The sequence below is a fragment of the Neomonachus schauinslandi genome, chromosome 1 (genome assembly GCF_002201575.2).
Source record: "Neomonachus schauinslandi chromosome 1, ASM220157v2, whole genome shotgun sequence".
Classification (NCBI taxonomy): domain Eukaryota; kingdom Metazoa; phylum Chordata; class Mammalia; order Carnivora; family Phocidae; genus Neomonachus; species Neomonachus schauinslandi.
Genome location: NC_058403.1, coordinates 198,492,047 through 198,512,962, shown reverse-complemented (window position 1 = coordinate 198,512,962; position 20,916 = coordinate 198,492,047). Strand labels below are relative to the sequence as shown.

The 20,916-nt window shown below is 43.3% G+C and overlaps 1 protein-coding gene across 4 annotated transcripts in view; it reads right to left on the bottom strand.

Annotated features, from left to right (window-relative positions):
* Nucleotides 1-17,900: 17,900 nt before the first annotated feature.
* The window catches only part of KIF9 (kinesin family member 9), a 42,765-nt gene continuing 39,749 nt past the window's right edge, over nucleotides 17,901-20,916 (bottom strand). For all 4 annotated transcript variants that reach the window (XM_044921746.1, XM_044921750.1, XM_044921752.1 and 1 more), the window contains one exon: nucleotides 17,901-18,377. In XM_044921746.1, coding sequence (XP_044777681.1) covers nucleotides 18,327-18,377 — 51 coding nt within the window. In that variant the 3' untranslated portion in view covers nucleotides 17,901-18,326. The remainder of the gene's footprint in view (nucleotides 18,378-20,916) is intronic.

Below are 20,916 nucleotides of genomic sequence, written 5' to 3'. Positions count from 1 at the left end.
AAACCCTTGTGACCTTCACTTAGGCAATAAAAGCACAACCCAGGGACGCCTGGGTGGCTCAGTTGGTTAAGCGTCTGCCTTCAGCTCAGGTCGTGATTTCAGGGTACTGGGATTGAGCCCCACATCAGGCTCCCTGCTCAGCGGGGAGTCTGCTTCTCCCTCTCCCTCTGCTCCTCCCCCTCTCCCCCTCATGCTCTCTCTTTCTCTCTCTCTCAAATAAATCTTTTTTTTTTTTTCAAGATTTTATTTATTTACTTGACAGAGAGAAAGACAGTGAGAGAGGGAACATAAGCAGGGGGAGTGGGAGAGGGAGAAGCAGGCCTCCCGCCGAGCAGGGAGCCCGATGCGGGGCTCGATCCCAGGATCCTGGGATCATGACTTCAGCCGAAGGCAGACGCTTAACGACTGAGCCACCCAGGCGCCCCACAAATAAATAAATCTTTTTTTTTTTTTTTAAAGATTTTTATTTATTTATTTGAGAGAGAGAGAATGAGAGAGAGCACATGAGAGTGGGGAGGGTCAGAGGGAGAAGCAGACTCCCCGCCGAGCAGGGAGCCTGATGCGGGACTCGATCCAGGGACTCCAGGATCATGACCTGAGCCGAAGGCAGTCGCTCAACCAACTGAGCCACCCAGGCGCCCTAAATCTTTAAAAAATAAGGAAATCGGAGTGCCTGGGTGGCTCAGCCAGTTAAGCGTCTGCCTTCGGCTCAGGTCATGATCCCAGGGTCCTGGGATCGAGCCCCGCATCGGGCTCCCTGCTCTGCGGGAAGCCTGCTTCTCCCTCTCCTACTCCCTCTGCTTGTGTTCCCTCTCTTGCTGTGTCTCTCTCTGTCAAATAAATAAATAAAATCTTTAAAAAATAAGGAAATGGAAAGACAAAGCATAAACTAGGAGAAAATCTTTGCAAGGCGTATATATGATAGACTTGAATCCAGAATATGTAAAGAACTCTCAAAAATCAACAGTAAGAAAACAACACAATTTTTTTTTTTAAAGATTTTCACAACTATTTGTGTCTCAGAAAGAAAAATGATATGTATACTCCAAGGAAGTACAGTAATGTCCTACACTTTTTTTTTAATTGAGAAATTGGTCTGTCTGATAAATCGTGCTCAGATCTTACTGAAAAAGTAATTTTTATTGAGTTACACAAATGTTACCTTTTTTGTTTGTTTGTTTTATCTAATCCAAGCTATTTCGCCCCTACCATGAGAAACCCAAGCAAATCAAAATTAATCCCAAGCTTGGAGCAATAAATTAGTAGATTTCTGCTTCTCTCTGTGAACATCTTTTATTTTTATTTTTTGGTTTGCCAGGTATAGTACCTGCCAGTAGAACTTTTCCAAAAAAGTGTTCTCTCACAGCAATCTATTGAATGCTTTCTATCTGCCAACTCCTGTGGGTAGAAATAGACGATATGGAGATAAATGAGATCATCTCTGCCTTTGGGAAGCTCTCAAACTAACCAGGAAACACTTGTAAACAGTTAACATTTCCAGGCAGTGAACATTAGCCCCAGTGAGTTTGTTAATAACTTTAGACCATACTTGAAGCCAAGAGGGTTCTCTCATTTCCTACAGAGAACCAAAGCAGTAGTCAGCTTTATGTGCTAAGTTAGGAGCATCTGAATGTCTTAACATGGACTTTCAACAGTGGGGCAGCAGGTAGCCCAGGCAGGGGCTGAGATGCAGTATTGCCTAAAATCATTCTTAAACACATGCTCATGTGAGAATGTCTGGCTTACCTGGCATGTCTGGCCCCCTAGGGTTTGTACTATGATGTAATATTACAGCCATTGGGAAAGAGCCTCCCACTCCCTTGGAATACGTTTTTCACAGCTTTTTCATTTAATTTTTTACAAATCCATGAAGAATGAGGACTCCATTGGCAATTTAGAGTTGAGCTCCTTGTTGCAGTGAGGGCTGATTTTTTTTTTTCCTCAGAGGACACTTAACAACTCTTGGTCAGTGGGTCATCACAGCTGAATCCTGGCAAAGGATTTCAAAAACCTGAAAACAGCAGGATGCCTGGGTGGCTCAGTCAGTTAAGCAACTGCCTTTGGCTCAGGTCATGATCCCAGGGTCCTGGGATCCAGCCCCGCATCGGTCTCCCTGCTCAGCGGGGAGTCTGCCTCTCCCTCTGCCTGCCACCCCCCCTGCTTGTGCTCTCTCTCTTGCTGTGTCTCTCTCTCTCAAATAAATAAATAAAATATTTAAAATAAAATAAAATAAAATGTTGGGTAAGATGTAAAAATGGTTCGTGTCAAGCAGAGCAATCGAACTGTAACCTTTGGGATTATCTTTTCCACTGGATAATATTTAGCATATAACTTTAGAGTAATTGATAGTAAATAACAAAGGCACATTCGTTTAAGATAGGTAATTGAATAACTCTTGGATGAAACCATCATCCCCCTTAATTCCCTAGTGACATTGAAAGTACATGTCAACTATCTTTTTGCCCTTTTCCCAAGTAATTTTTCTTAACAACATCTTCATATATCTTCAGCCAGGGATCTGAGCCCTCTCTCAGCCACCCATCCATCCCAGCATGCCTTTATAAGTCCATCTTCCCTCTACACCTTTCCCATAGTCACCTACGTCAGAACTACCTCCCACCCTCCTATCAACCAAAGACCCTGTTGTTCATTGTCAGAGGTCAAGGTACCACTCCTCCCTGCCCCCCCTCAGAATCAGTGCGGTAATGAATTGAATCCCCCTTGACACTATTCCAAATTACTTAGTATTGATCTTCCTTGGCTGGTATAAAATAAAGAAAAAAGGTTTCATGGGATTTCACTATTTTATTTGCTTGGAACCTCTCTAGAGACAGCCTGATGAAAAACTAAGTCTTCAACTATTAGGCATTTGGTCCTATTAAATTGGATTTGACAGCTTGGGCACACCTACACAAAAGCTTTCAAATGAAATGTGCGTTTTGTTGCATGAGCCTAATTTAGAACTGACCCAAGGGGATATTTTGTATGATTGGTGGGAAATTTATGATATGTTGAAACTTAGCTTGACTAAATTTAGCTTTAACAATTTTGATGAAAAAAAATCACAAAACCTTGTTAACTAGACCAACAAAAAAAAAGGATATAAACTGTTAACTCTGGCAGTTGATAATGGGACAATCACATATCTACATGCAAAAGAATGAATCTGGTCTACCTCCTCACAAAATCAACTCAAAAGAACAAAAACTGTAAAACTCTTAGAAGAAAACATAGGGGTAAATCTTCATGACTATGGATGTGGCAATGGTTTCTTAGATATGATACCAAAAGCACAAGTAACAAAAGAAAAAGCAGGTGAATTGGACTTCATCAAAATCAAAAACTTTTGTACTTTAAAGGACACCATGAAGAAAGGGAGCCCACATATGGGAGAAAACATTTGCAAATTATATATCTGACAAGGAACATGTATCAGACTGTAAAAAGAACTCTTAAACTCAATAATAAAAAATTAAATTAGCCATTAAAAATGGAAAAGGATGAGATAGATATTTCTCCAAATACATACAAACAGCAATAAGCCCGTGAAAAGATGCTCAACATCATTAGTCATTGAGATGTAAATCAAAACCACAGTGAGATAGCACTTCACACCCACTGGGATGGCTATAATAAAAAAGATAATAACGAGTGTTATTTAACATGTGGAGAAATTGGAACCCTTCAACACTGTTGGAGGAAGATAAAATGGTACAGCCACTTTGAAAAACAGTTTACTCAAAAGTTAAACACAGAGCTACAGTATGACCCAGCAATTCCACTCCTAGGTATATACCTAAAAGAAATGAAAACATATGTCTACACAAAAACTTGTACTTGGTTCATAACAGCACTATTCATAATAGCCCCAAAATGTAAACAACCCAGATATCCATCAGCTAATGAGTGGATTAAACAATTATGGTATGTCCATACAATGTACTATATAATTCAGCTATAAAAAGGAATGAAATGCTGACAAATGCTACAACATAGATTAACCTTGAAGACATAATGCTAAGTGAAAGAAGCCAGTCATATATTGTGTGATTCCATTTATTTGAAATGTCCCAAACAGGCAAATCTGTAGACGGAATACAGATTGGTGGTTGTCTATGGCTGGGAAGGTGGCATGAGGAAATGAAGAGTGACTGCTAATAGGTACAAGGTTTTTTAAGGGGTGACAAAATGTTCTAAAATTAGATTGTGGGGATGATTGCACAACACTGAATATACTAAAAATTGAGTTGATAGTTGTGACAGAGAGTTAAAATCCACAAAGCCTAACATACTTACTGTCTAGCCCTTTACAGAAAAGTTTGCCAATCACTCCCTTATACTAAGTTTTAGATTGGGAAGTGTGGGTCCTCCAGCTTTGTTCTTTTTGCAGATTGTTTTGGCTATCCTGGCTTCTTTGCATTTCCATATAAATTTTAGGATCAGCTTGTCAATTTTTGCAGAAAAACAAAAGCAAAATCCTACTGGATTTTGATAGTAATTGTGTTAAATGTGCAGGTCACATTAGGAGATCATTTTTAAAAATTAATCTCAAATTGTCTCAGATTTAACTAGTGAGAGCCTCTCTGACTGTCTTCTATGTCCTTTTGATAAAAACCATATCATTCTTTCAGCACTTCCTTGTTGTCTGGCATAAATTATTCCAAGCTCATCTCATAACTTTTCTTGTCACAGCCAAGGAATTCTGGTTCTTTTCATGGAGAATGGTATTTAGAAGCCAAGATCTTGGTACTTGGTATTAGATCTGGTACATTGCTGTTGGAGGTGTTACTGCTCCAAGGCCCTCTCTGTGCCCAGAGCTAGGGAATATTTGCATGTGAATACATACATCTATACATACTGTATTAGTCTATATTATGTATATGTATGTATGGTAGGATTGGATTTTCCACCACCTCCATGACTAGCAGAGCCAGCCTGTCTTCTTTCCTCATGTACTAATTGGGAACCCAAGAGGTCAAGGAACACTCCCAAGATCACGCTATTAGTGATGGACACAGGCCGGGCTGAACACAGACCTCTCTACCCTCTGATGGGTTTGCTTGTTTCCTGTGATTCTACAGCAAACACGGGCCTGACTCCCAGTGGGAGGCTATCTTAGCTTGGCTTCCCTTGACAGACTCTGAGCTGCAGAGCATTTGTTCAGCAAACTTGTACAGCCAGTTTGTTAGAGACTGTACTCAGTAGACAAAACTGTAAGAGGATGAGGGAGGCAGAACTGGGCAAAGGGAGAAGCTGACCCCCAGTGAGGTTACAGATGGGGCCTCAGCTAATCCTACAAGCAGATCTGGAGCTGGGGAAGTCCCTCAGAGTTGACTCAAATTGTGAGCTGAGGAGCAGGCTTTTAAATTCTCCACATCTACCAGCCGTTGGCCACGAGCCTGGAAGGGGGAATAGCCTGCACAGGCAGTTCCCTATAGCTGGGGGCAATTACTGGTGAGGACTGTAGCTGTGAACCGTCAGCTAATATTATGTCCAGCAGTGGAGGGGTGTGTGCATCAGCTCTGAAGAGGGAATGGAATAGAGCCCCCCAGAATCCACCCACTAGAGAGAAAGAGGTCCAGCCTGCAGGCAGTGGGTCAGACAAGCGTCCAGCAGTGCACAGCGGATAGAGCTCAAAGAGCAGAATTGGAACAGGCCAGAGCAGCTGACATTCTGGCTCTGGAGACAGACTGGGCACAAAGAGGCCACGTGGTGCAAGGAGGCTCTAAGCTAGAACTTTCACCTCTGGCCTGTGTGTTCAGGGGCTGGATGGTCTAAGTAAAAAAAAAAAAAAAAAAAATCACAGGGTCTCTGAGTTGCTTCCTAGTCCATCAACTTCAAGTGGCAGTTGTGATTTAGTGTTGAGCGTTCCTTCCTCCTTTCACAATTGATGCATTGACCTCATAAAAAAACATAAGAATCATCAGAAAAATTCTGATTCTTACAATGGAGTCTTAGTCTGAGACTGGTTATGACCCTTGGATACTCCTACTAGCCATGTAATGATAGCCTAAAATTGTCCTGATGCTGCCCTGTGGTAGGCTCAGCCCCCAGGGAAAGCCTAGGAGGAGGTACTTTTCTGCTCCACTACAGAGACTTTGGTGTTTGGGCCTGTGGGATTTGTGCCTGTTCTCCCCCTCCTACTGTTAGGCCCTGCCTGCAAAGGCCAGTCACCACCAGGCTTCCAGCATGATTACTGGGTGCTGCTCAGGCTTTCTAAATAGCTGCTCTAGAGAACCCAGGACCAGCTGCCCACTCTGGGATTTCTCACCCAAACCCAGAACTCTTGGGTCCTTAATGCATGTTGTCCTCTCAAGTTCAATCCTGAGAAAAGTGTAGAAGTAGAGTCTTACCTCGGACTTCTTTTCTTCTTTTCCCTCTCTTCCAAAAAATCATAAGAAAGTAAAAGTCACCCATTACCCGACCATACAGAAATAGCTACTGATGATATTTGCATAATATTTTTATTTGTATGTGCATGTGTATTTGAAATGAAACACATTATATGTTTTATAATATTTTCATTCAATAGCATATTTGTTTACCTTATTTTTATTTTTTTAAAGATTTTATTTATTTATTTGACAGAGAGAGAGACAGCAAGAGAGGGAACACAAGCAGGGGGAGTGGAAGAGGGAGAAGCAGGCCTCCCGCCGAGCAGGGAGCCCGATATGGGGCTCAACCCAGGACACTGGGATCATGACCTGAGCCAAAGGCAGACGCCCAACGACTGAGCCACTCAGGCGCCCCTGTTTACCTTATTTTTAATGTGTACTCTTCCAGAGTATAAACGTACAACTCATTTAATCAATTCCCTCTTCATTTTGGGTGCTAACGGTTGTTCACTCTTAAACAATGGTACATATCTTTGCAGATAAATCTCTGTTCATCGCCATGATGTTTTCCTTAGTAAATTCCTAGAATTAGAATTTCTGAGTCAAGGGATAAATGAAAGTGATGCATGCTCATCATAAAAATCTAGACAACACAGTAGTTTATATTGCTAACAGGTGTATATCCTTCCAGGCCTTTTCCTCTGCATGTTCATTCACATTTGTGCACATACGGACACACTTTTATAAAAAGTAAAATGGTTTCATACTATGCCTTTTGTTCCACAGCTTGCTCTTTTAAAAAAACGACAACACATCATGAACATCCTCTTAGTGGGCAACTGTAATTTTACCTCATTTTATGTAAGTTGCAAAGTATTCCAGAATAAAAGTGTACTATTTTTCATGAACCTTTCCCTTATGGACAGACACTTAGTTGTCTAAAGCTTCTCTCTCATGGAAATCATGTGGCAGCAAATATTCTTGTTTGTATAAATTTGCACAGTTGTATGAGTAACCTGGTAGGATAAATTTCTGGAAGTGAATTGCTGGGTCAAAGGGTGTTAGGAATGTACTGAAGTTCAGCCTCAGCCTTGGCATCCTACCAAAATCTGATATTTGAGTTTGGCTTTACCCAAATAGCAAAATGCCTACCTCATAATCACTGCTGACTTCCCTGACCTTGTTGCCAGTGATCACGTAATAGCCCTGGACATCAGCAAGTCCATCTAGTCAGCCGAGCTCCTCCTTCACGTGATAACCATGGTAGGTAGAATAATGCCCCTCTCCCCAAAGATGTCTGCGTCCTAAATCCTAATCCGTGGAACCTGTGTAGATGTTAGATTACATGACAAAGGTGAATTAAGGTTGCAGACAGAACCAAGTTTGCTAATTGGCTGGTTTTATTTATTTTTTTTTTAAAGATTTTATTTATTTATTTGACAGTGAGACAGTGAGAGAGGGAACACAAGCAGGGGGAGTGGGAGAGGGAGAAGCAGGCTTCCTGCTGAGCAGGGAGCCCAATGCAGGGCTTGATCCCAGGACTCCGGGATCATGACCTGAGCAGAAGGCAGACACTTAACGACTGAGCCACCCAGGCACCCCTCGGCTGGTTTTATTTTATTTATTTTTTATTTTTAAGATTTTACTTATTTGTTTGACAGAGAGAGACACAGCGAGAGAGGGAACACAAGTAGGGGGAGAGGGAGAGCAGGCTTCCCGCGGAGCAGGGAGCCCGATGCGGGACTCGATGCTAGCTAGGACCCTGGGTCATGACCTGAGCGGAAGACAGACGTTTAACCAACTGAGCCACCCAGGCGCCCCCCGCCCCCCCCCGCTGGTTTTAAATAAAAAAATTATCCTAGATTATCCAGATGGGGACAATGTAATAACAAGTCCTTAAAAGTGGAAGATGAAAAGGATAGTTAGAGGGAGACATGACAATGGAAGAATTTTCAGAGATGGCTTTGGAGATGGAAGGACGTGGGGGCTGTGAGAATGCATGAAGTGTAAACTTCCTTTAGAATGGAGTCGGGAGGCCAGCAGGGGGAGCTTTCATGCGGAGTCACTCGTCAATTGCAGACCCAACAGGGAGAGATGCACTTTGCAAGTACCTACTACTAGAGTTGCTGCTTTACTACCCCAGCAGGGGAAGAAAGGCTTTCCTCCTCGGCTGGCAACAGCCCAGCCAATGAGAGAGTGGCACAGCCCAGCCAATGAGAGAGTGGCACAGTCCAGCCAATGAGAGAGTGGCACAGCCCAGCCAATGAGAGTGGCACAGCCCAGCCAATGAGAGAGTGGCACAGTCCAGCCAATGAGAAGCCACTTTACTTTGGACTCCTACTTTAGTCCAGTGGGCTTTGTTTCTAACAGCTTTCCGAACTTCCCTCTTTCCTCTATGGAGAAAAGAGGGTTCCCCTCCTTTGTTCTGCAGGACGTGCTTAGGGTTTTGCTGGCAGCCTCCTTGTGCCAGATTGAAATTTTCTGCTCTTCTTAAACTCATTTTTGCTAGTAAAATAACTGGCAGTTTCATTTTTAAGGTTAATAGGGCCATAAGCCAAGGAATGTAGGCACCCTGTAGAATCTGGAAAAGGCAAGGAAATGGATTCTTACCTGTCATCTTGATTTTAGCCCCGTGTCAGGCTCCAAACTGTAAAATAATAAATTTGTATTGTTTCAAGCTACTAAATTTGTGGTAATTTATAACAGCAGCAATAGAAAACGAATACAGTCACAAGAGATTTCTGGGTCTAACAACAGAGTGAATCTGGCTAAGTAAGTATTTTGGGGATGGAAAATCATGGTAAAGACGATGAGTGTTTTTAGAGTTATACAAAGTTTTGTTCACGTCCTTCAGATATTTGTTCAGACAGTCCCTTCAGTGCAGCAGACTGTAACAGAATTACTGGTCAAGGGCAGAGAGTGGGCTGCTTTCACCGTTTTTCTTCAGGCAAAGACATTACCTGACCTGTCACAGATTTGGGAACTGCCTTGTCATGCTTATGGCAAGTTGCTCAAGCAAGATGAAATGGTGGCCATTAGGTGCTAAGTACAAGAAGACTTGTCACTATTTTTTAATAACAATACCAACATAGGACTTACTAGCAACCAGTGGTTGCATACAACAAAAGTAGTTTGCAGGAACCTGATAAAGAGAACTAAAACCAACTTAATTCCCTGTCTCTGGGTTAAAAAATACCAGGCATACTTTCCTGTCCTTATATTAAATAATATTGGGAACAAGCAAAAATAGCTTAGCTATTTGCTCCAAGAAATACTGGATCCCAGAAAACTATAAACTAACAAAAAGAGATTACTTACTGAAACTAGCATTTTACTCATCAAGGCTTGCTTAAAGATTGTTGCCCTACGGGGTGTCATATGGAAGTGCTGAATCACTAAATTCTACACCTAAAACTAATATATTACACTGTATGTTAATTAACTGGAATTTAAATTAAAAAAAAAGATCGTTGCCTCGCTGTGCCTACCAATCGAAATTGTTATAAACTCTGCCTAATCTCAATCAGTTTCCTGCCTTGCAAGACCCTCCTTAAAATCACCCACTTTAGGCCCTAACACCCTATAAATAGCCTCCTCTGAATTTCCCCTTCTGAGAAATTATTATGACTTTCTCACGTTGGCATTCTTAATGCAACAAGTTTAATAAGTTTAGCTCTACTTGATAAGTAGCTTTTCAGGCAATCTTTTGGAGAGTCTACACTCAATAGAAGTAACCTTGAGAGCGCTAGTATGTCTCCTCTGAAACCTGCTGTAGAGATTCTCCAAATGCCCACTCCAAGGAAGATGCTAAAATTGGTGTGTATGCAATGGAAGCTGACCACCACATGGATACTCAAGGACAATTTTGTTGCTTAAAAACAACTTACACAGCTCCACAGCCACAGTTTGAGGTCCAAGGTCAAAGGATGGTATAATGGGCAACTATTAGAAATAAAAAAACGTAAGCGGAAGTAGCAATGTTGCACGTAATATTCAGTATGGGACTTCTCCAAGTAAAGCAGAACTCTGAAGTTTCTGTGTTTGCTTCAAGGACATTGTATCCTCACCCTAACCTCGAGTACAGGAATTATAGAGGAGATAAATCTTTACCCAAATACTATTGGAGAGGAAGGAAACTTTAGTAACTTTGTGACATCACTGTCAACTGAACGCTTTACTGCACAACCTATGGAAATAAATCTGGCTCCTCCACTCACCTTTGCTGAAAGCTGTGAAAAAAACAAAATTCGGGGGCGCCTGGGTGGCTCAGTCGTTAAGCATCTCTTTGGCTCCGGTCATGGTCCCAGGGTCCTGGGATCAAGTCCCACACCGGGCTCTCTGCTCAGCGGGAAGCCTGCTTCTCCCTCTCCCACTCCCCCTGCTTGTGTTCCCTCTCTCACTGTGTCTCTCTCTGTCAAATAAATAAATAAAATCTTTAAAAAAAAATTCTGCTGAGTAAATTTGAATATCTCATTGGCTTTATTCATTGATTCATGAATCAGGCAGCAGCGCATTCAGCTAGTAGAAAGGAACTCCAAGGAGCTATGCAAAATGGAAGGCTTTTGTTGACAGAGGGGCTGGAAAGGAAGTTTATAACAAAGAGTGGATTGTCTCAGACAAGGTTTCTTTGGCGGGGTTGGTCCTCTCATGCAGATGGCCTCACTGGTGCTGACCAGGTAATCCCAGATGGACTGGTTAAAGGTCACATTCTGGGAGTGGCTGAAACTGCAATTCGGTCTTGGTTTGCTGTTGGGGGCAAGTGACTCCGTCTGTGTCTTTTGTTCCTTTTTGAACAACGTGCATGTCTTTTTAGTATCTCGGAAGTACACATAGCAGTTGAGCAGCCAAAGGTGCTTGGAAATTATGGTGCCCATAAGTATGAAAATGTTAAATTTTTAAAACGTGGCTACTAAAATAAAATAGTTATCATTATTATATATTATAATTAAAATAATTATACAATTAATTAAATTATATAATATATAATTACATGTTATGTATTATAATTATATCTTATATAATATGCATTATAATATACAATTGTATATTATATAATATGTAATTATAATGATAAATTATATAATTATTTTAAAATAAAATAACATTTGCATTTGAGAAAAATGTGTTTGTGGTATAACTCTGGTAGACACAATTAAGTTTTAGGGTATTGCCAAATTTTTATACAAAATGTAGGTACTAATGTATACAGGCAATATGTACCAATATGTATATTTTAAGGCTCTGGAGATACACTGCCTAATAGTCCTCCAGAAAACATGAGCCAGTTGATTCTCTCTCCAACCCTGAAGAAGAATGCCCATTTATCTGTTGTTAGAGGAGAATTTTTCAAAGAAGTTATAATCATCATTATCATACAGATATAAAATGAACATGTGCCAAAGATTTTTTTAATTCATTAATGAGGACACCACTAACATGATACAGCTAGTTCAAAGGAGAATATAATCCATCCTCCTATCCAACCATCTATCCACCCATCCATCCATTCACCTACCCATCCATTAATCTACTCCAGTGTTTCTTAACCCAGGGTGATTCTGTCCCCAGAGAACATTTGGAAATGTCTGGAGACATTTTTGGCTGTATAACTGGGGGGTGTCTATGATCATAGACATTATCTTCTGCAATCCTTTTAGCATCCCTGCGGCGGGAGAGGGCAGTCGTATCTGCTGTGTCCATTTTACAGATGCAGAGATTGAGACTCAGAGAAGGAAGAGCACCCAAGGTCCTGGATTCTGGGAGTTCCCAGATCCTGTGTTCCTTTCTCATATACCTGACCACATATGTGGTTGTGTTCTCCACCCTCTCAGCCTCTCTGGGAGCCTTCCAGGTCCCTCCTTCAGCCTTTGCACCTTCTGCAGAAGGCCAGGGCACAGCCCCATAACACATCATCCCCAAGTTTAAGAATAGCAGTTGTCTACTCCACACACGCAAAACCCCAGGCTCATAATGCTTTTTACAACTCTTCTGGACAGAGCAGATTCTTCTTCAAGGGACTTGTAACAGAAAAATCCCACCTGCGTTCAGAAATCCATTTCTTTCTTTTTTTTCTTTATTGTTTAGAAGTCCATTTCTTAACAAGCCACTTAGTCATCAAATCACACAATCATGGCCAGCCTCGAGGTAAACCCCTTCCCTACATGTAAGACCCCCGTTTTCCTTCCAGGGTTTGTGGATACATTTCTGCAAATGGAGTGCCTCTCCCTTTATTGTTGTAAAGCTGAGCTGCTCATTAGAAAGACTGTTTTTCTTATTAAAATATTTTCTAAATTTGGTATTTTTGTTAATAAAAACAATTAATATTCAATAAATTAAAAATTCCAGAGGGGAAAAAAATCCTCATTTCATCCAGAAACCACCATTGACCTTTTGACATTTTAGTCTTTATTCAAATATAAATGTGCCTACGTATATGATGTGATTTTCAATTGATACATTAAATAACTCCATAGCAGCTTTTATAGAATCACAGAATTTAGCCTTAGAAGGAACCTAGAGGCCTCCAAGTCCTCACTTCCTGGTTTGAGGATTTCTTTCACATGGACCTTAACTGGGGCTGCCAGGACAATGGGGCCCAATTTGCACCAAGACCATCCATTCCAGGTTTGGAAAACTTGTCCTGTTTTTTCCTCCTGAAATGACAGAAAATCCGGCCCTTGGCCTTCACTTCTCAGATTAAATGTCTCTAATTTCCGGGACTATTCCTTGCTTGACAGTTTTCTCAGAACCTCTCATGATGCTGGTCACCCTCCCCTGGGGAGTCTGTCCAGCGAAAACGCTGCCTCCAGCCCCCAACATGAAGTTCCAATGCAGCCTGGCAGCTGGGGTATACAGTGGAACTACGACTTCCCTGACCAAGACACTTGACCTCCAGTAACACCGCCCAGGATGACACTGGGTATATTTTTAGCAGCTACTTCTCTGTACTTCAGCTTGTGGGCTTTAAAAGCCATCACAGTCAGGGTTAATTAGAGAAAGATAATGCCAGTATGAATGCCGCCTTTTCAAATTCAAAATCCATTTTGGGGAGTGGAAAGGGAGCCTAACACTGGGGTGTGTGTGTGTGTTTACCATCTATAAGACATAATGCTGGGCACTTTATTATTGTTATTGTTAATGTCCTGGCTGTTTCAGTTGGTTGAGGCCCTGCTGTGCACTAGACATACACGGCCCCAGGGTCATTAATCATTGGTTTTACACATGAACAAAGGCTGGGAAATTGGACAACTTGCCCAAGGTCCCACGCCAGTAAGATATGGAGTCCCAATTTAAACTCATAGGTCTTGGCCCAAAGCCTGTGCTCTACCACTATATTGTATTGCCTCAGAAAAATGCAGCCCACTATCAAGGGTTAAGTCCAAAGTGAGACTCCCCGGGGTCAGCTGGTAGGGGGGTAAGTGGATTGGAATCTCCATTCGATGCCAGAGGAAACAGTAATAGAGGTGTCTGAGCCCTCCAGATTAAAGATCATGGAGGACAGGGAGGACTACCCTGAGTTCTTTGTCCTATCTTGAATCTCCAAACTTCAGAAAGAAACCTTGGGTGCTATATTGGTCCAATCTTATCCTTTTCATTATACTGTTATATATCATTAAAAATTATATCATTAACTACTTCAAATATTTTGTGATATTATTTCACAGATAATTCCACTAAATATAGCAACCATCTTTTTTTCATTTGGTTCATCTGTGTGTGAATTTGTACTTCTATTGGGAAGTCCCAGGAAGTAGTGAACATGCCTAAGAGATGCCCCATCCAAGGGAGAGGTTAGGATACTCATCCAACTCATTGGTTGAGGGTTGCTCCTCAATGTGTTAACTCCCTGGCATTTGGGCCCCCTTTGCAGCAAGTAAGTCCCTACGGTTGAGAGAGCCTTTATGTAGAAAGTCGCAGATGCTTTCAGTAGGAAAACCCACTAGCAGGGATGGCAAGGGCAATGGTCTATGATCAAGGCCTGACGGTATCTGCTACAGAAGGTGACATTTAAGCAGACTTGAAGGAAGTCAGAGTGAGCCATGAGGACATCTGGGAGATTTCAGGCAGAAGAAACAGCCGGTATGAAGGTCCTGAGGCAGGAGCTGCCTGGCATGTCTAAGGAACAGGGGGGGAGGCCCACATGGCTGGAGCAGAGTGAGCAAGGGGGCAGAAAAGAGAAGAGAGTCAAGTCACAAGAGGCAAGATCACGTAGGGCCTTCGAGCTGTTTTAAGGAATTGGGTTTCACTCTGAGAGAACAGGAACCATTTGAAGAATGCAAAGACGTGTGATGTGGTCGAACTTCTATTACAAAAAGATCAACCAAGCAGCTGTTCTGGAAATGGACTATAGAAAAGCAGGGGAAGAATCGAGGACACAGGAAGTTGCTGCAATATCCAGACAAGACAGAACAGTGGCTTGGATCAGAGTCGGGGCAATAGAAGTGGGGAGGAGCGGTCAGATTTTTAATGCAGTAGTAAGGTGAAGTCCATTGAATTGGACAGATCTGATGTGGGGTGTGAGAAGAAAAGAGTTTAGTATTAAACTAAGGATTTAGCCTGAGCAATTGGGCTGAGATAAGGGAGACTGTGGGAGGGGCATATTTAAACATGCTGATTTGTAGATGTCTTTTTTTTTTTTAAAGATTTTGAGACACACAGAGAGAGAGAGAGAGAGAATGAGAGCGAGCACAAGCAGGGAGGAGGGTCAGAGGGAGCAGCAGACTCCCAGATGAGCAAGGAGCCCAACATGGGGCTCCATCCCAGGACCCTGAGATCATGACCAGAGCCGAAGGCAGAGACTTAACTGAGCCACCCAGGTGCCCCTGATTTGTAGATGTCTTAATAGACATTCAAATGGAGATGCCAAGTTAGCTGTGGCTATTACAGGTTTGGAGTTCAGGAGAGCAGTCTAGGCTAGATGTGTAAGATTGAGAATTGGCATATGAATAGACGCTTAAAGCCAGGAGACTGGATGAGCGCACAAGATCTCCCTGGGACTGCCTCTGGATCTGTGATTACACGTATACTGGCGCTTCTCATTCTGTCCACCATGTCTCTTAGCCACACTTTCAGTTTTCTGTCTTGCCATCTGTCTATGCTCTATTCCAGGCAGCTTCTTCAGATCCAACATCCAGGTCATCGATTCTCTCTTTTGCTGTTTCTAGTCTGTCATTTTAGCTTTCAGAACATTTTTTCATTCCTAGAAGTTCTGCTTTTTTAAAAAATCTGTGATCGGGGCGCCTGAGTGGCTCAGTCGGTTAAGCGTCTGCCTTCTGCTCAGGTCATGATCTCAGGTCCTGGGATCAAGCCCTGTGTCCGGCTCTCTGCTCAGCAGGGAGTCTGCTTCTCCCTCTCCCTATGTGAGCTCTCTCATTCTTGCTCTCTCTCTCAAATAAAATCTTTAAAAAAAAATTAAAAATCTGTGATCTATTTGAATGGCCTTTATCATATTCCTACGTTTGTCCTTATTTAAAACACACATATGTTGTATAATCTTTATTCAATAATTTATCTGATCATGCTCTCATTGTGCCTCCATTACGATAGCTTGTTTCCACATGGGCACGCATGTGTGTTTAATCTTTGGAGCTCCTGTTTACTAGGGTTTTGTGGGAATGCTGTATGGCTCGGTAAAGGGCAGGTGCAGATTTTTTTTTGATCCTACTAGGTGTTTCAGCCTCGGGCTAATTTTTAGGCTAATTCCTCAGCCTAGTGGTTCCTGGACCACACCATGTAAATCTGAATCCCAAACCTGTGCGTGGTTGCAAATTCTCACAGGACCTGTTCCCCTCATCCCTGGGAACTTTTCCCCCAAAAGTGGGGAAACTTTTTCTAGCTTCCCTCTTCAAGGATGAAGCCTTCAAAGTGCCAGCTTTATGCAGAGGGTCCCACTTCCAACTTCCAATGGGGCATGGGTCGAGGTCTTATTTCTCACACTTATGTGGACATTAACACTCTCGGGCAGCAACACGCTCACACACCTTCCTATCCCCTGCAGCCACAGCCAGGTCAAATGCTGACCACTCTGGGTTTTCAATTCTCCAGCGCCTGGCAGTTCCCTTTCTTTCCTGCAAATTTAGCTTTGCATTTAAAAGAATTTCTAGAGGTGCCTGAGTGGCTCAGTCGCTTAAGCATCCACCTTCGGCTCAGGTCACAATCCCAGTGTCCTGGGACCATGACCTGAGTCGAAGACAGACGCTTAACCGACTGAGCCACGCAGGCACCCAATAAATAAAATCTTTAAAAAATAATAAAAAATAAAAATTTCTACTTGAGCCAGCATTTCTGTTTGTAGCAAGAGTTGTCAGGTTATCTTATCTGTCACACGATGGAATTGGAAGTCCCCTCAGGGGTGATTTTGGAACTAGTTTCTAGAACAACAGGCCCATCTGAGTGGACATGATGCCCCCTAGCTCCCTGTCACGTTGGGAGCATCTGCTCCTGTGAGGAGTTTGTGTGGAGGGTGATCTACCGAGCACCATCCTGGCTTATTCCTGTGGCTCTGCCTACGCCGGCCACTGCCTGTTTCACGTTGTGCCAAAGAGGCCTGTGTAGTAATGAATGAGCTAAAGACGAATGTGCCCAACTGCCGTGACAGAGGCCCAGCTCGCCCTGGCCAGCAGGCCCGAGACCGGCCATCTAGGAATCCTAGGGAGCGATGTCCGCAGGGCCATGCCATTCCGGCCTGTGGCCCTGCTGGAATGAAGGAAAGGCGGTTGGTGAAGCCACAGACAGTTGCTTCCTGTGGCCCCAACAAGATGATGTAACCTGTTTGCTATGTCCTCTTTCCTGAGATGCCCCAAAGACCTGGGAACCCCCAATAAGTCCTGGTAAGAGCAGGGGCAGCCAAGAAAGGAAAGAATCCGAACTCTCTGCCTAAGGCCTCCACTAGCTGGGAGGGTAGGCAGAACCTGGGCAGACTTGTCTATTTGGCCACAATCAAAGGAAACATGAGGACTGACCAACATGGCTGTGTGCACACCATTAGTGCTGGTCAGGGACAGTCCCCGTGTGTGTCACCCAGGGGGATGAAGCTGGGGGCACTTCAAAGCTGCTCTGCGAAGCCTTGGCGTAGTAGAAGTCTCTGAAAGCTCTTTTAGGATCATTGTGTATCAGTCAGTGAAAGAGAAAGGGGCTGAACAGGAAGAGGGCAGAGACCCTAAGGATGCCTTTCTACTTTCTGTCTTCCACAAACCCCCATCCATCTGTTCACTGACGGGCTGAAGTCAGAATCACGGGGTCTCTGGACCAATGCCATCCAGTTCAACTTCTATCCGGTGCATGTTCTGTAACCTCCTTGGCAGAGAGCCTCCTACTGTGGGGCTCTTCCTGCTAACTTCATGGTAACACTGCTCTCATTTTAAGCCTCTTCTTATTGTGAGATAAAAAAATCTGCCCTTCAGCCGTTTCCACCTAAACCCATTCGTCTTCTGGTAGCTGAGGAAGGAGGGCCTCCTGCCTTCACTGGCTCAGGAGCACAGGAAGGATGCCTGATGAACCTATGACCTGAAGGAGCTGTGAGAAGTGGGGCTCCTCAGACCCAGCTCACCCCCAGGATGTCCATCCAGAGAAGGAAAGGGGCTGGCCAGTGGGACAAAGCCGGGCCAGGAGGAGGGTGGCTAAGCTACTTTTTCACCTTCTTACTGGAGACTCAGCTCTGACCCCACCTGTACACAGGGAAGACATCCTCCTGGACAGGAAATAAAAGCAAGTTCTTGAGTGAGCATCAAAAGTCCAGACTGGAAAATTAGTTTATCCTGTCCCTGCATATAAAACAGTGAACTGAAACCAAAAGTGTTCTATGAAGATGAGCAAGGGTGTCCTGTGAAGGATGTTTGCATTGGGAGGCAGGCAGGCCCTCGTGAGTTCTCTGTGCTGGGCCCCAGCCTCGGAGCAGAGCATTTGGAGCTCTGGGCAGGTGGTTTAGCAGCCCATATAGAGCAGGCGGGGGTTCCTGGGAGTCTTGTCCTTTAAGGTATTGGCGATTAGTCCCTATTTCCTGTGTCCCTGCTGGAGGCCCATCATGGTTTTCAAGTAATTGCGCTGGACACAGAAAAGAGGAGAAAACAGGAATTGATTAGGAGGTATAGACTTAAGGCTCAGAAGCCATGCCATTTACATCCACCCCATCATTCTTCCTGCAAACATCAGTTTGGGAACAAGGATGCCCTCTGACCAGTCCCAATTCTGTGAGAAATATGTTCCATTCATCCCCTTTCATTCTTTTGTCCTAAAGAAAGTGTGTAAAACTGGGGCGCCTGGGTGGCTCAGTCATTAAGTGTCTGCCTTCGGCTCAGGTCATGATCCCAGGGTCCTGGGATCAAGTCCCGAGTCAGGCTCCCTGCTCCGCGGGAAGTCTGCTTCTCCCTCTCCCACTCCCCCTGCTTGTGTTCCCTCTCTCACTGTGTCTCCCTGTCAAAAAAAAAAAAAAAAAAAAAAACTTTAAAAAAAAAAGTGTGTAAAACTGTTTTAAAATGGTGTGGCAGGCATATTTTTTTAAAAAGATATTATTTGAGAGAGAGAGAAGAGAAAGAATGAGCGGGGCTGGGGGAGGGGTAGAGGGAGAGGGGGAAGCAAACTCTCCGCTGAGCAGGGAGCCCGATGCGGGACCCGATCCCAGGACCCTGGGATCATGACCTGAACCAAAGGCAGATGCTTAACCGACTGAGCCATCCAGGCACCCCCAAAAATGGGTGTGGCAGGCAGGTTTAAAAGGAAACATGTATGTTTCAAGGGCCCACTTGAAAGTTTCTGGCAAGAATTAGGTTCAAAAAGAAAAGAAGAGGTTTCTATCTGCAGAGGCGTGGGCACACACGTACTCTGGAGGGCCCTCCCTCCCCAAACCAACTAAATGTTCACAAATTCTTCCCCATTAATGCACTGCTGGGCTCTCAGAAAGCAGGCGGGAAAACTGTGTGGAAATAGAAACACTGGGCAGTAAGCAAGCAAATGGGAAACCCAACTGGAAATGTGGGTATGAATCCAGACCCCCCAAAGCGTGGGGGACTAGAACTGAAGCTCCTACATTAAACTGGAATTCTTTTGGGCGCCCCCCCCCAGTGTTTTTATTGTGGTAAAATACACACTACATAAAACTTACCATCGTAGCCATTTTAAGTGTACAGCTCAGTGGTATTAAATACATTCCTAATGTGCAACCATCACCAGCATCCATCCTCCTGACTCTTCATCTTGCAATGCTGAAACTCCATAACCGTTAAGCACTAACTCCCCATTCCTTCCCTCCCCCAGCCCCTGGAACCGCCATTCTCTTTTCTGTCTCTGATTTTGGCGACTCCCAAGTACCTCACATGAGTGGAATTCTATAGTGTTTGCCTTGTGGTGACTGGCGTGTTTCACTTAATGGCTGTACCATTTTACATTCCCACCCATAGCACACACACTAGGGCTCCAATGTCTCCATGTCCTCACCAACACTTGTTATTCTATCTGGCTTTCAATTAGTTGCCATCCTAATGGGTATGAGGTGGTTATCTTGTAGTTTCGATTTGCCTTTCCCTAATGATTTGTGACCTTGAGCATCTTTTGTGTGTGTACTGTCCATCTATATGTTTTCTTTTGAGAAATGTCTACTCTTTGCCCATTTTTGAGTTTTAAAAGTTCTCTATATATTCTGGATATTAATCCCTTCTCAAGTTGTAATATTTTTTTTTAAGTAAACTCTACACCACACATGGGGCTCAAACTCATGACCCCAAGATCAAGAGTTTCGTGCTCTACCGACTGAGCCAGCCAGGTGCCCCTCACATTGGAATTTTTGGAGGAGGTTAAAATGGTCCCGCGTTGGCAATGCCCCATGGCTAACTGCAAAAGCAGTGCAAACACTGTCAGGGGGGAGAGAATGCACTTATGCACTCGGGAGTCCGACAGCTGCAGGTCAATCAAATATGAACTTACGATTTAAACACACACATGAATAAAAGCTACCATGAGAGAAATTCAGCAAAATGGAAAACGTTTTGACCTTGAAAAATCTGATCCTGTCTATTTTGTGTGTAAAAATATATGTGAAAAGGTTTAAATAAATGTAAGATGGAATGGCTCAAGTGCAACATCTGTGTATAAAGCATGTGCAAGGGCATGTCTTAAACAGAAGAATTGTCCAATACAGAGAGTTCTCCTAGAGACTCGGGGAGGGTGGGAGAATGTAACACTGACTACAGAAATGCAGGATTCCTCTGTTGAATGATTTAGAATTTAAATGTTTATCTGAGACTTTGAAAGTAATGAAAGAAAACGCAAGGTTTGTCGGGAATATCAAGAGAGAAATTCATGGTGCCAACCATGCAAATCACTTTGCATGTTGTGAACAATTTACAACAAGGAATAAAATGTTATAAATAAAATAAAAGACCTGTGGTCCTCTTATTCAACATACACGGTGACTTTAACCAACTGATCAAAATTAACCTCACCAATAATAGGACAAAGCAACATCTTGTGCCCCCTGTTACAGACTGTTTCTATTCCCTCAAAACACATTTGTTGAAGCCTTAATCCCCACTGTAATGGTATTAAGAGGTGGGAAACTTTGGGAGGTAATTAGATTTAGATGAAGCCA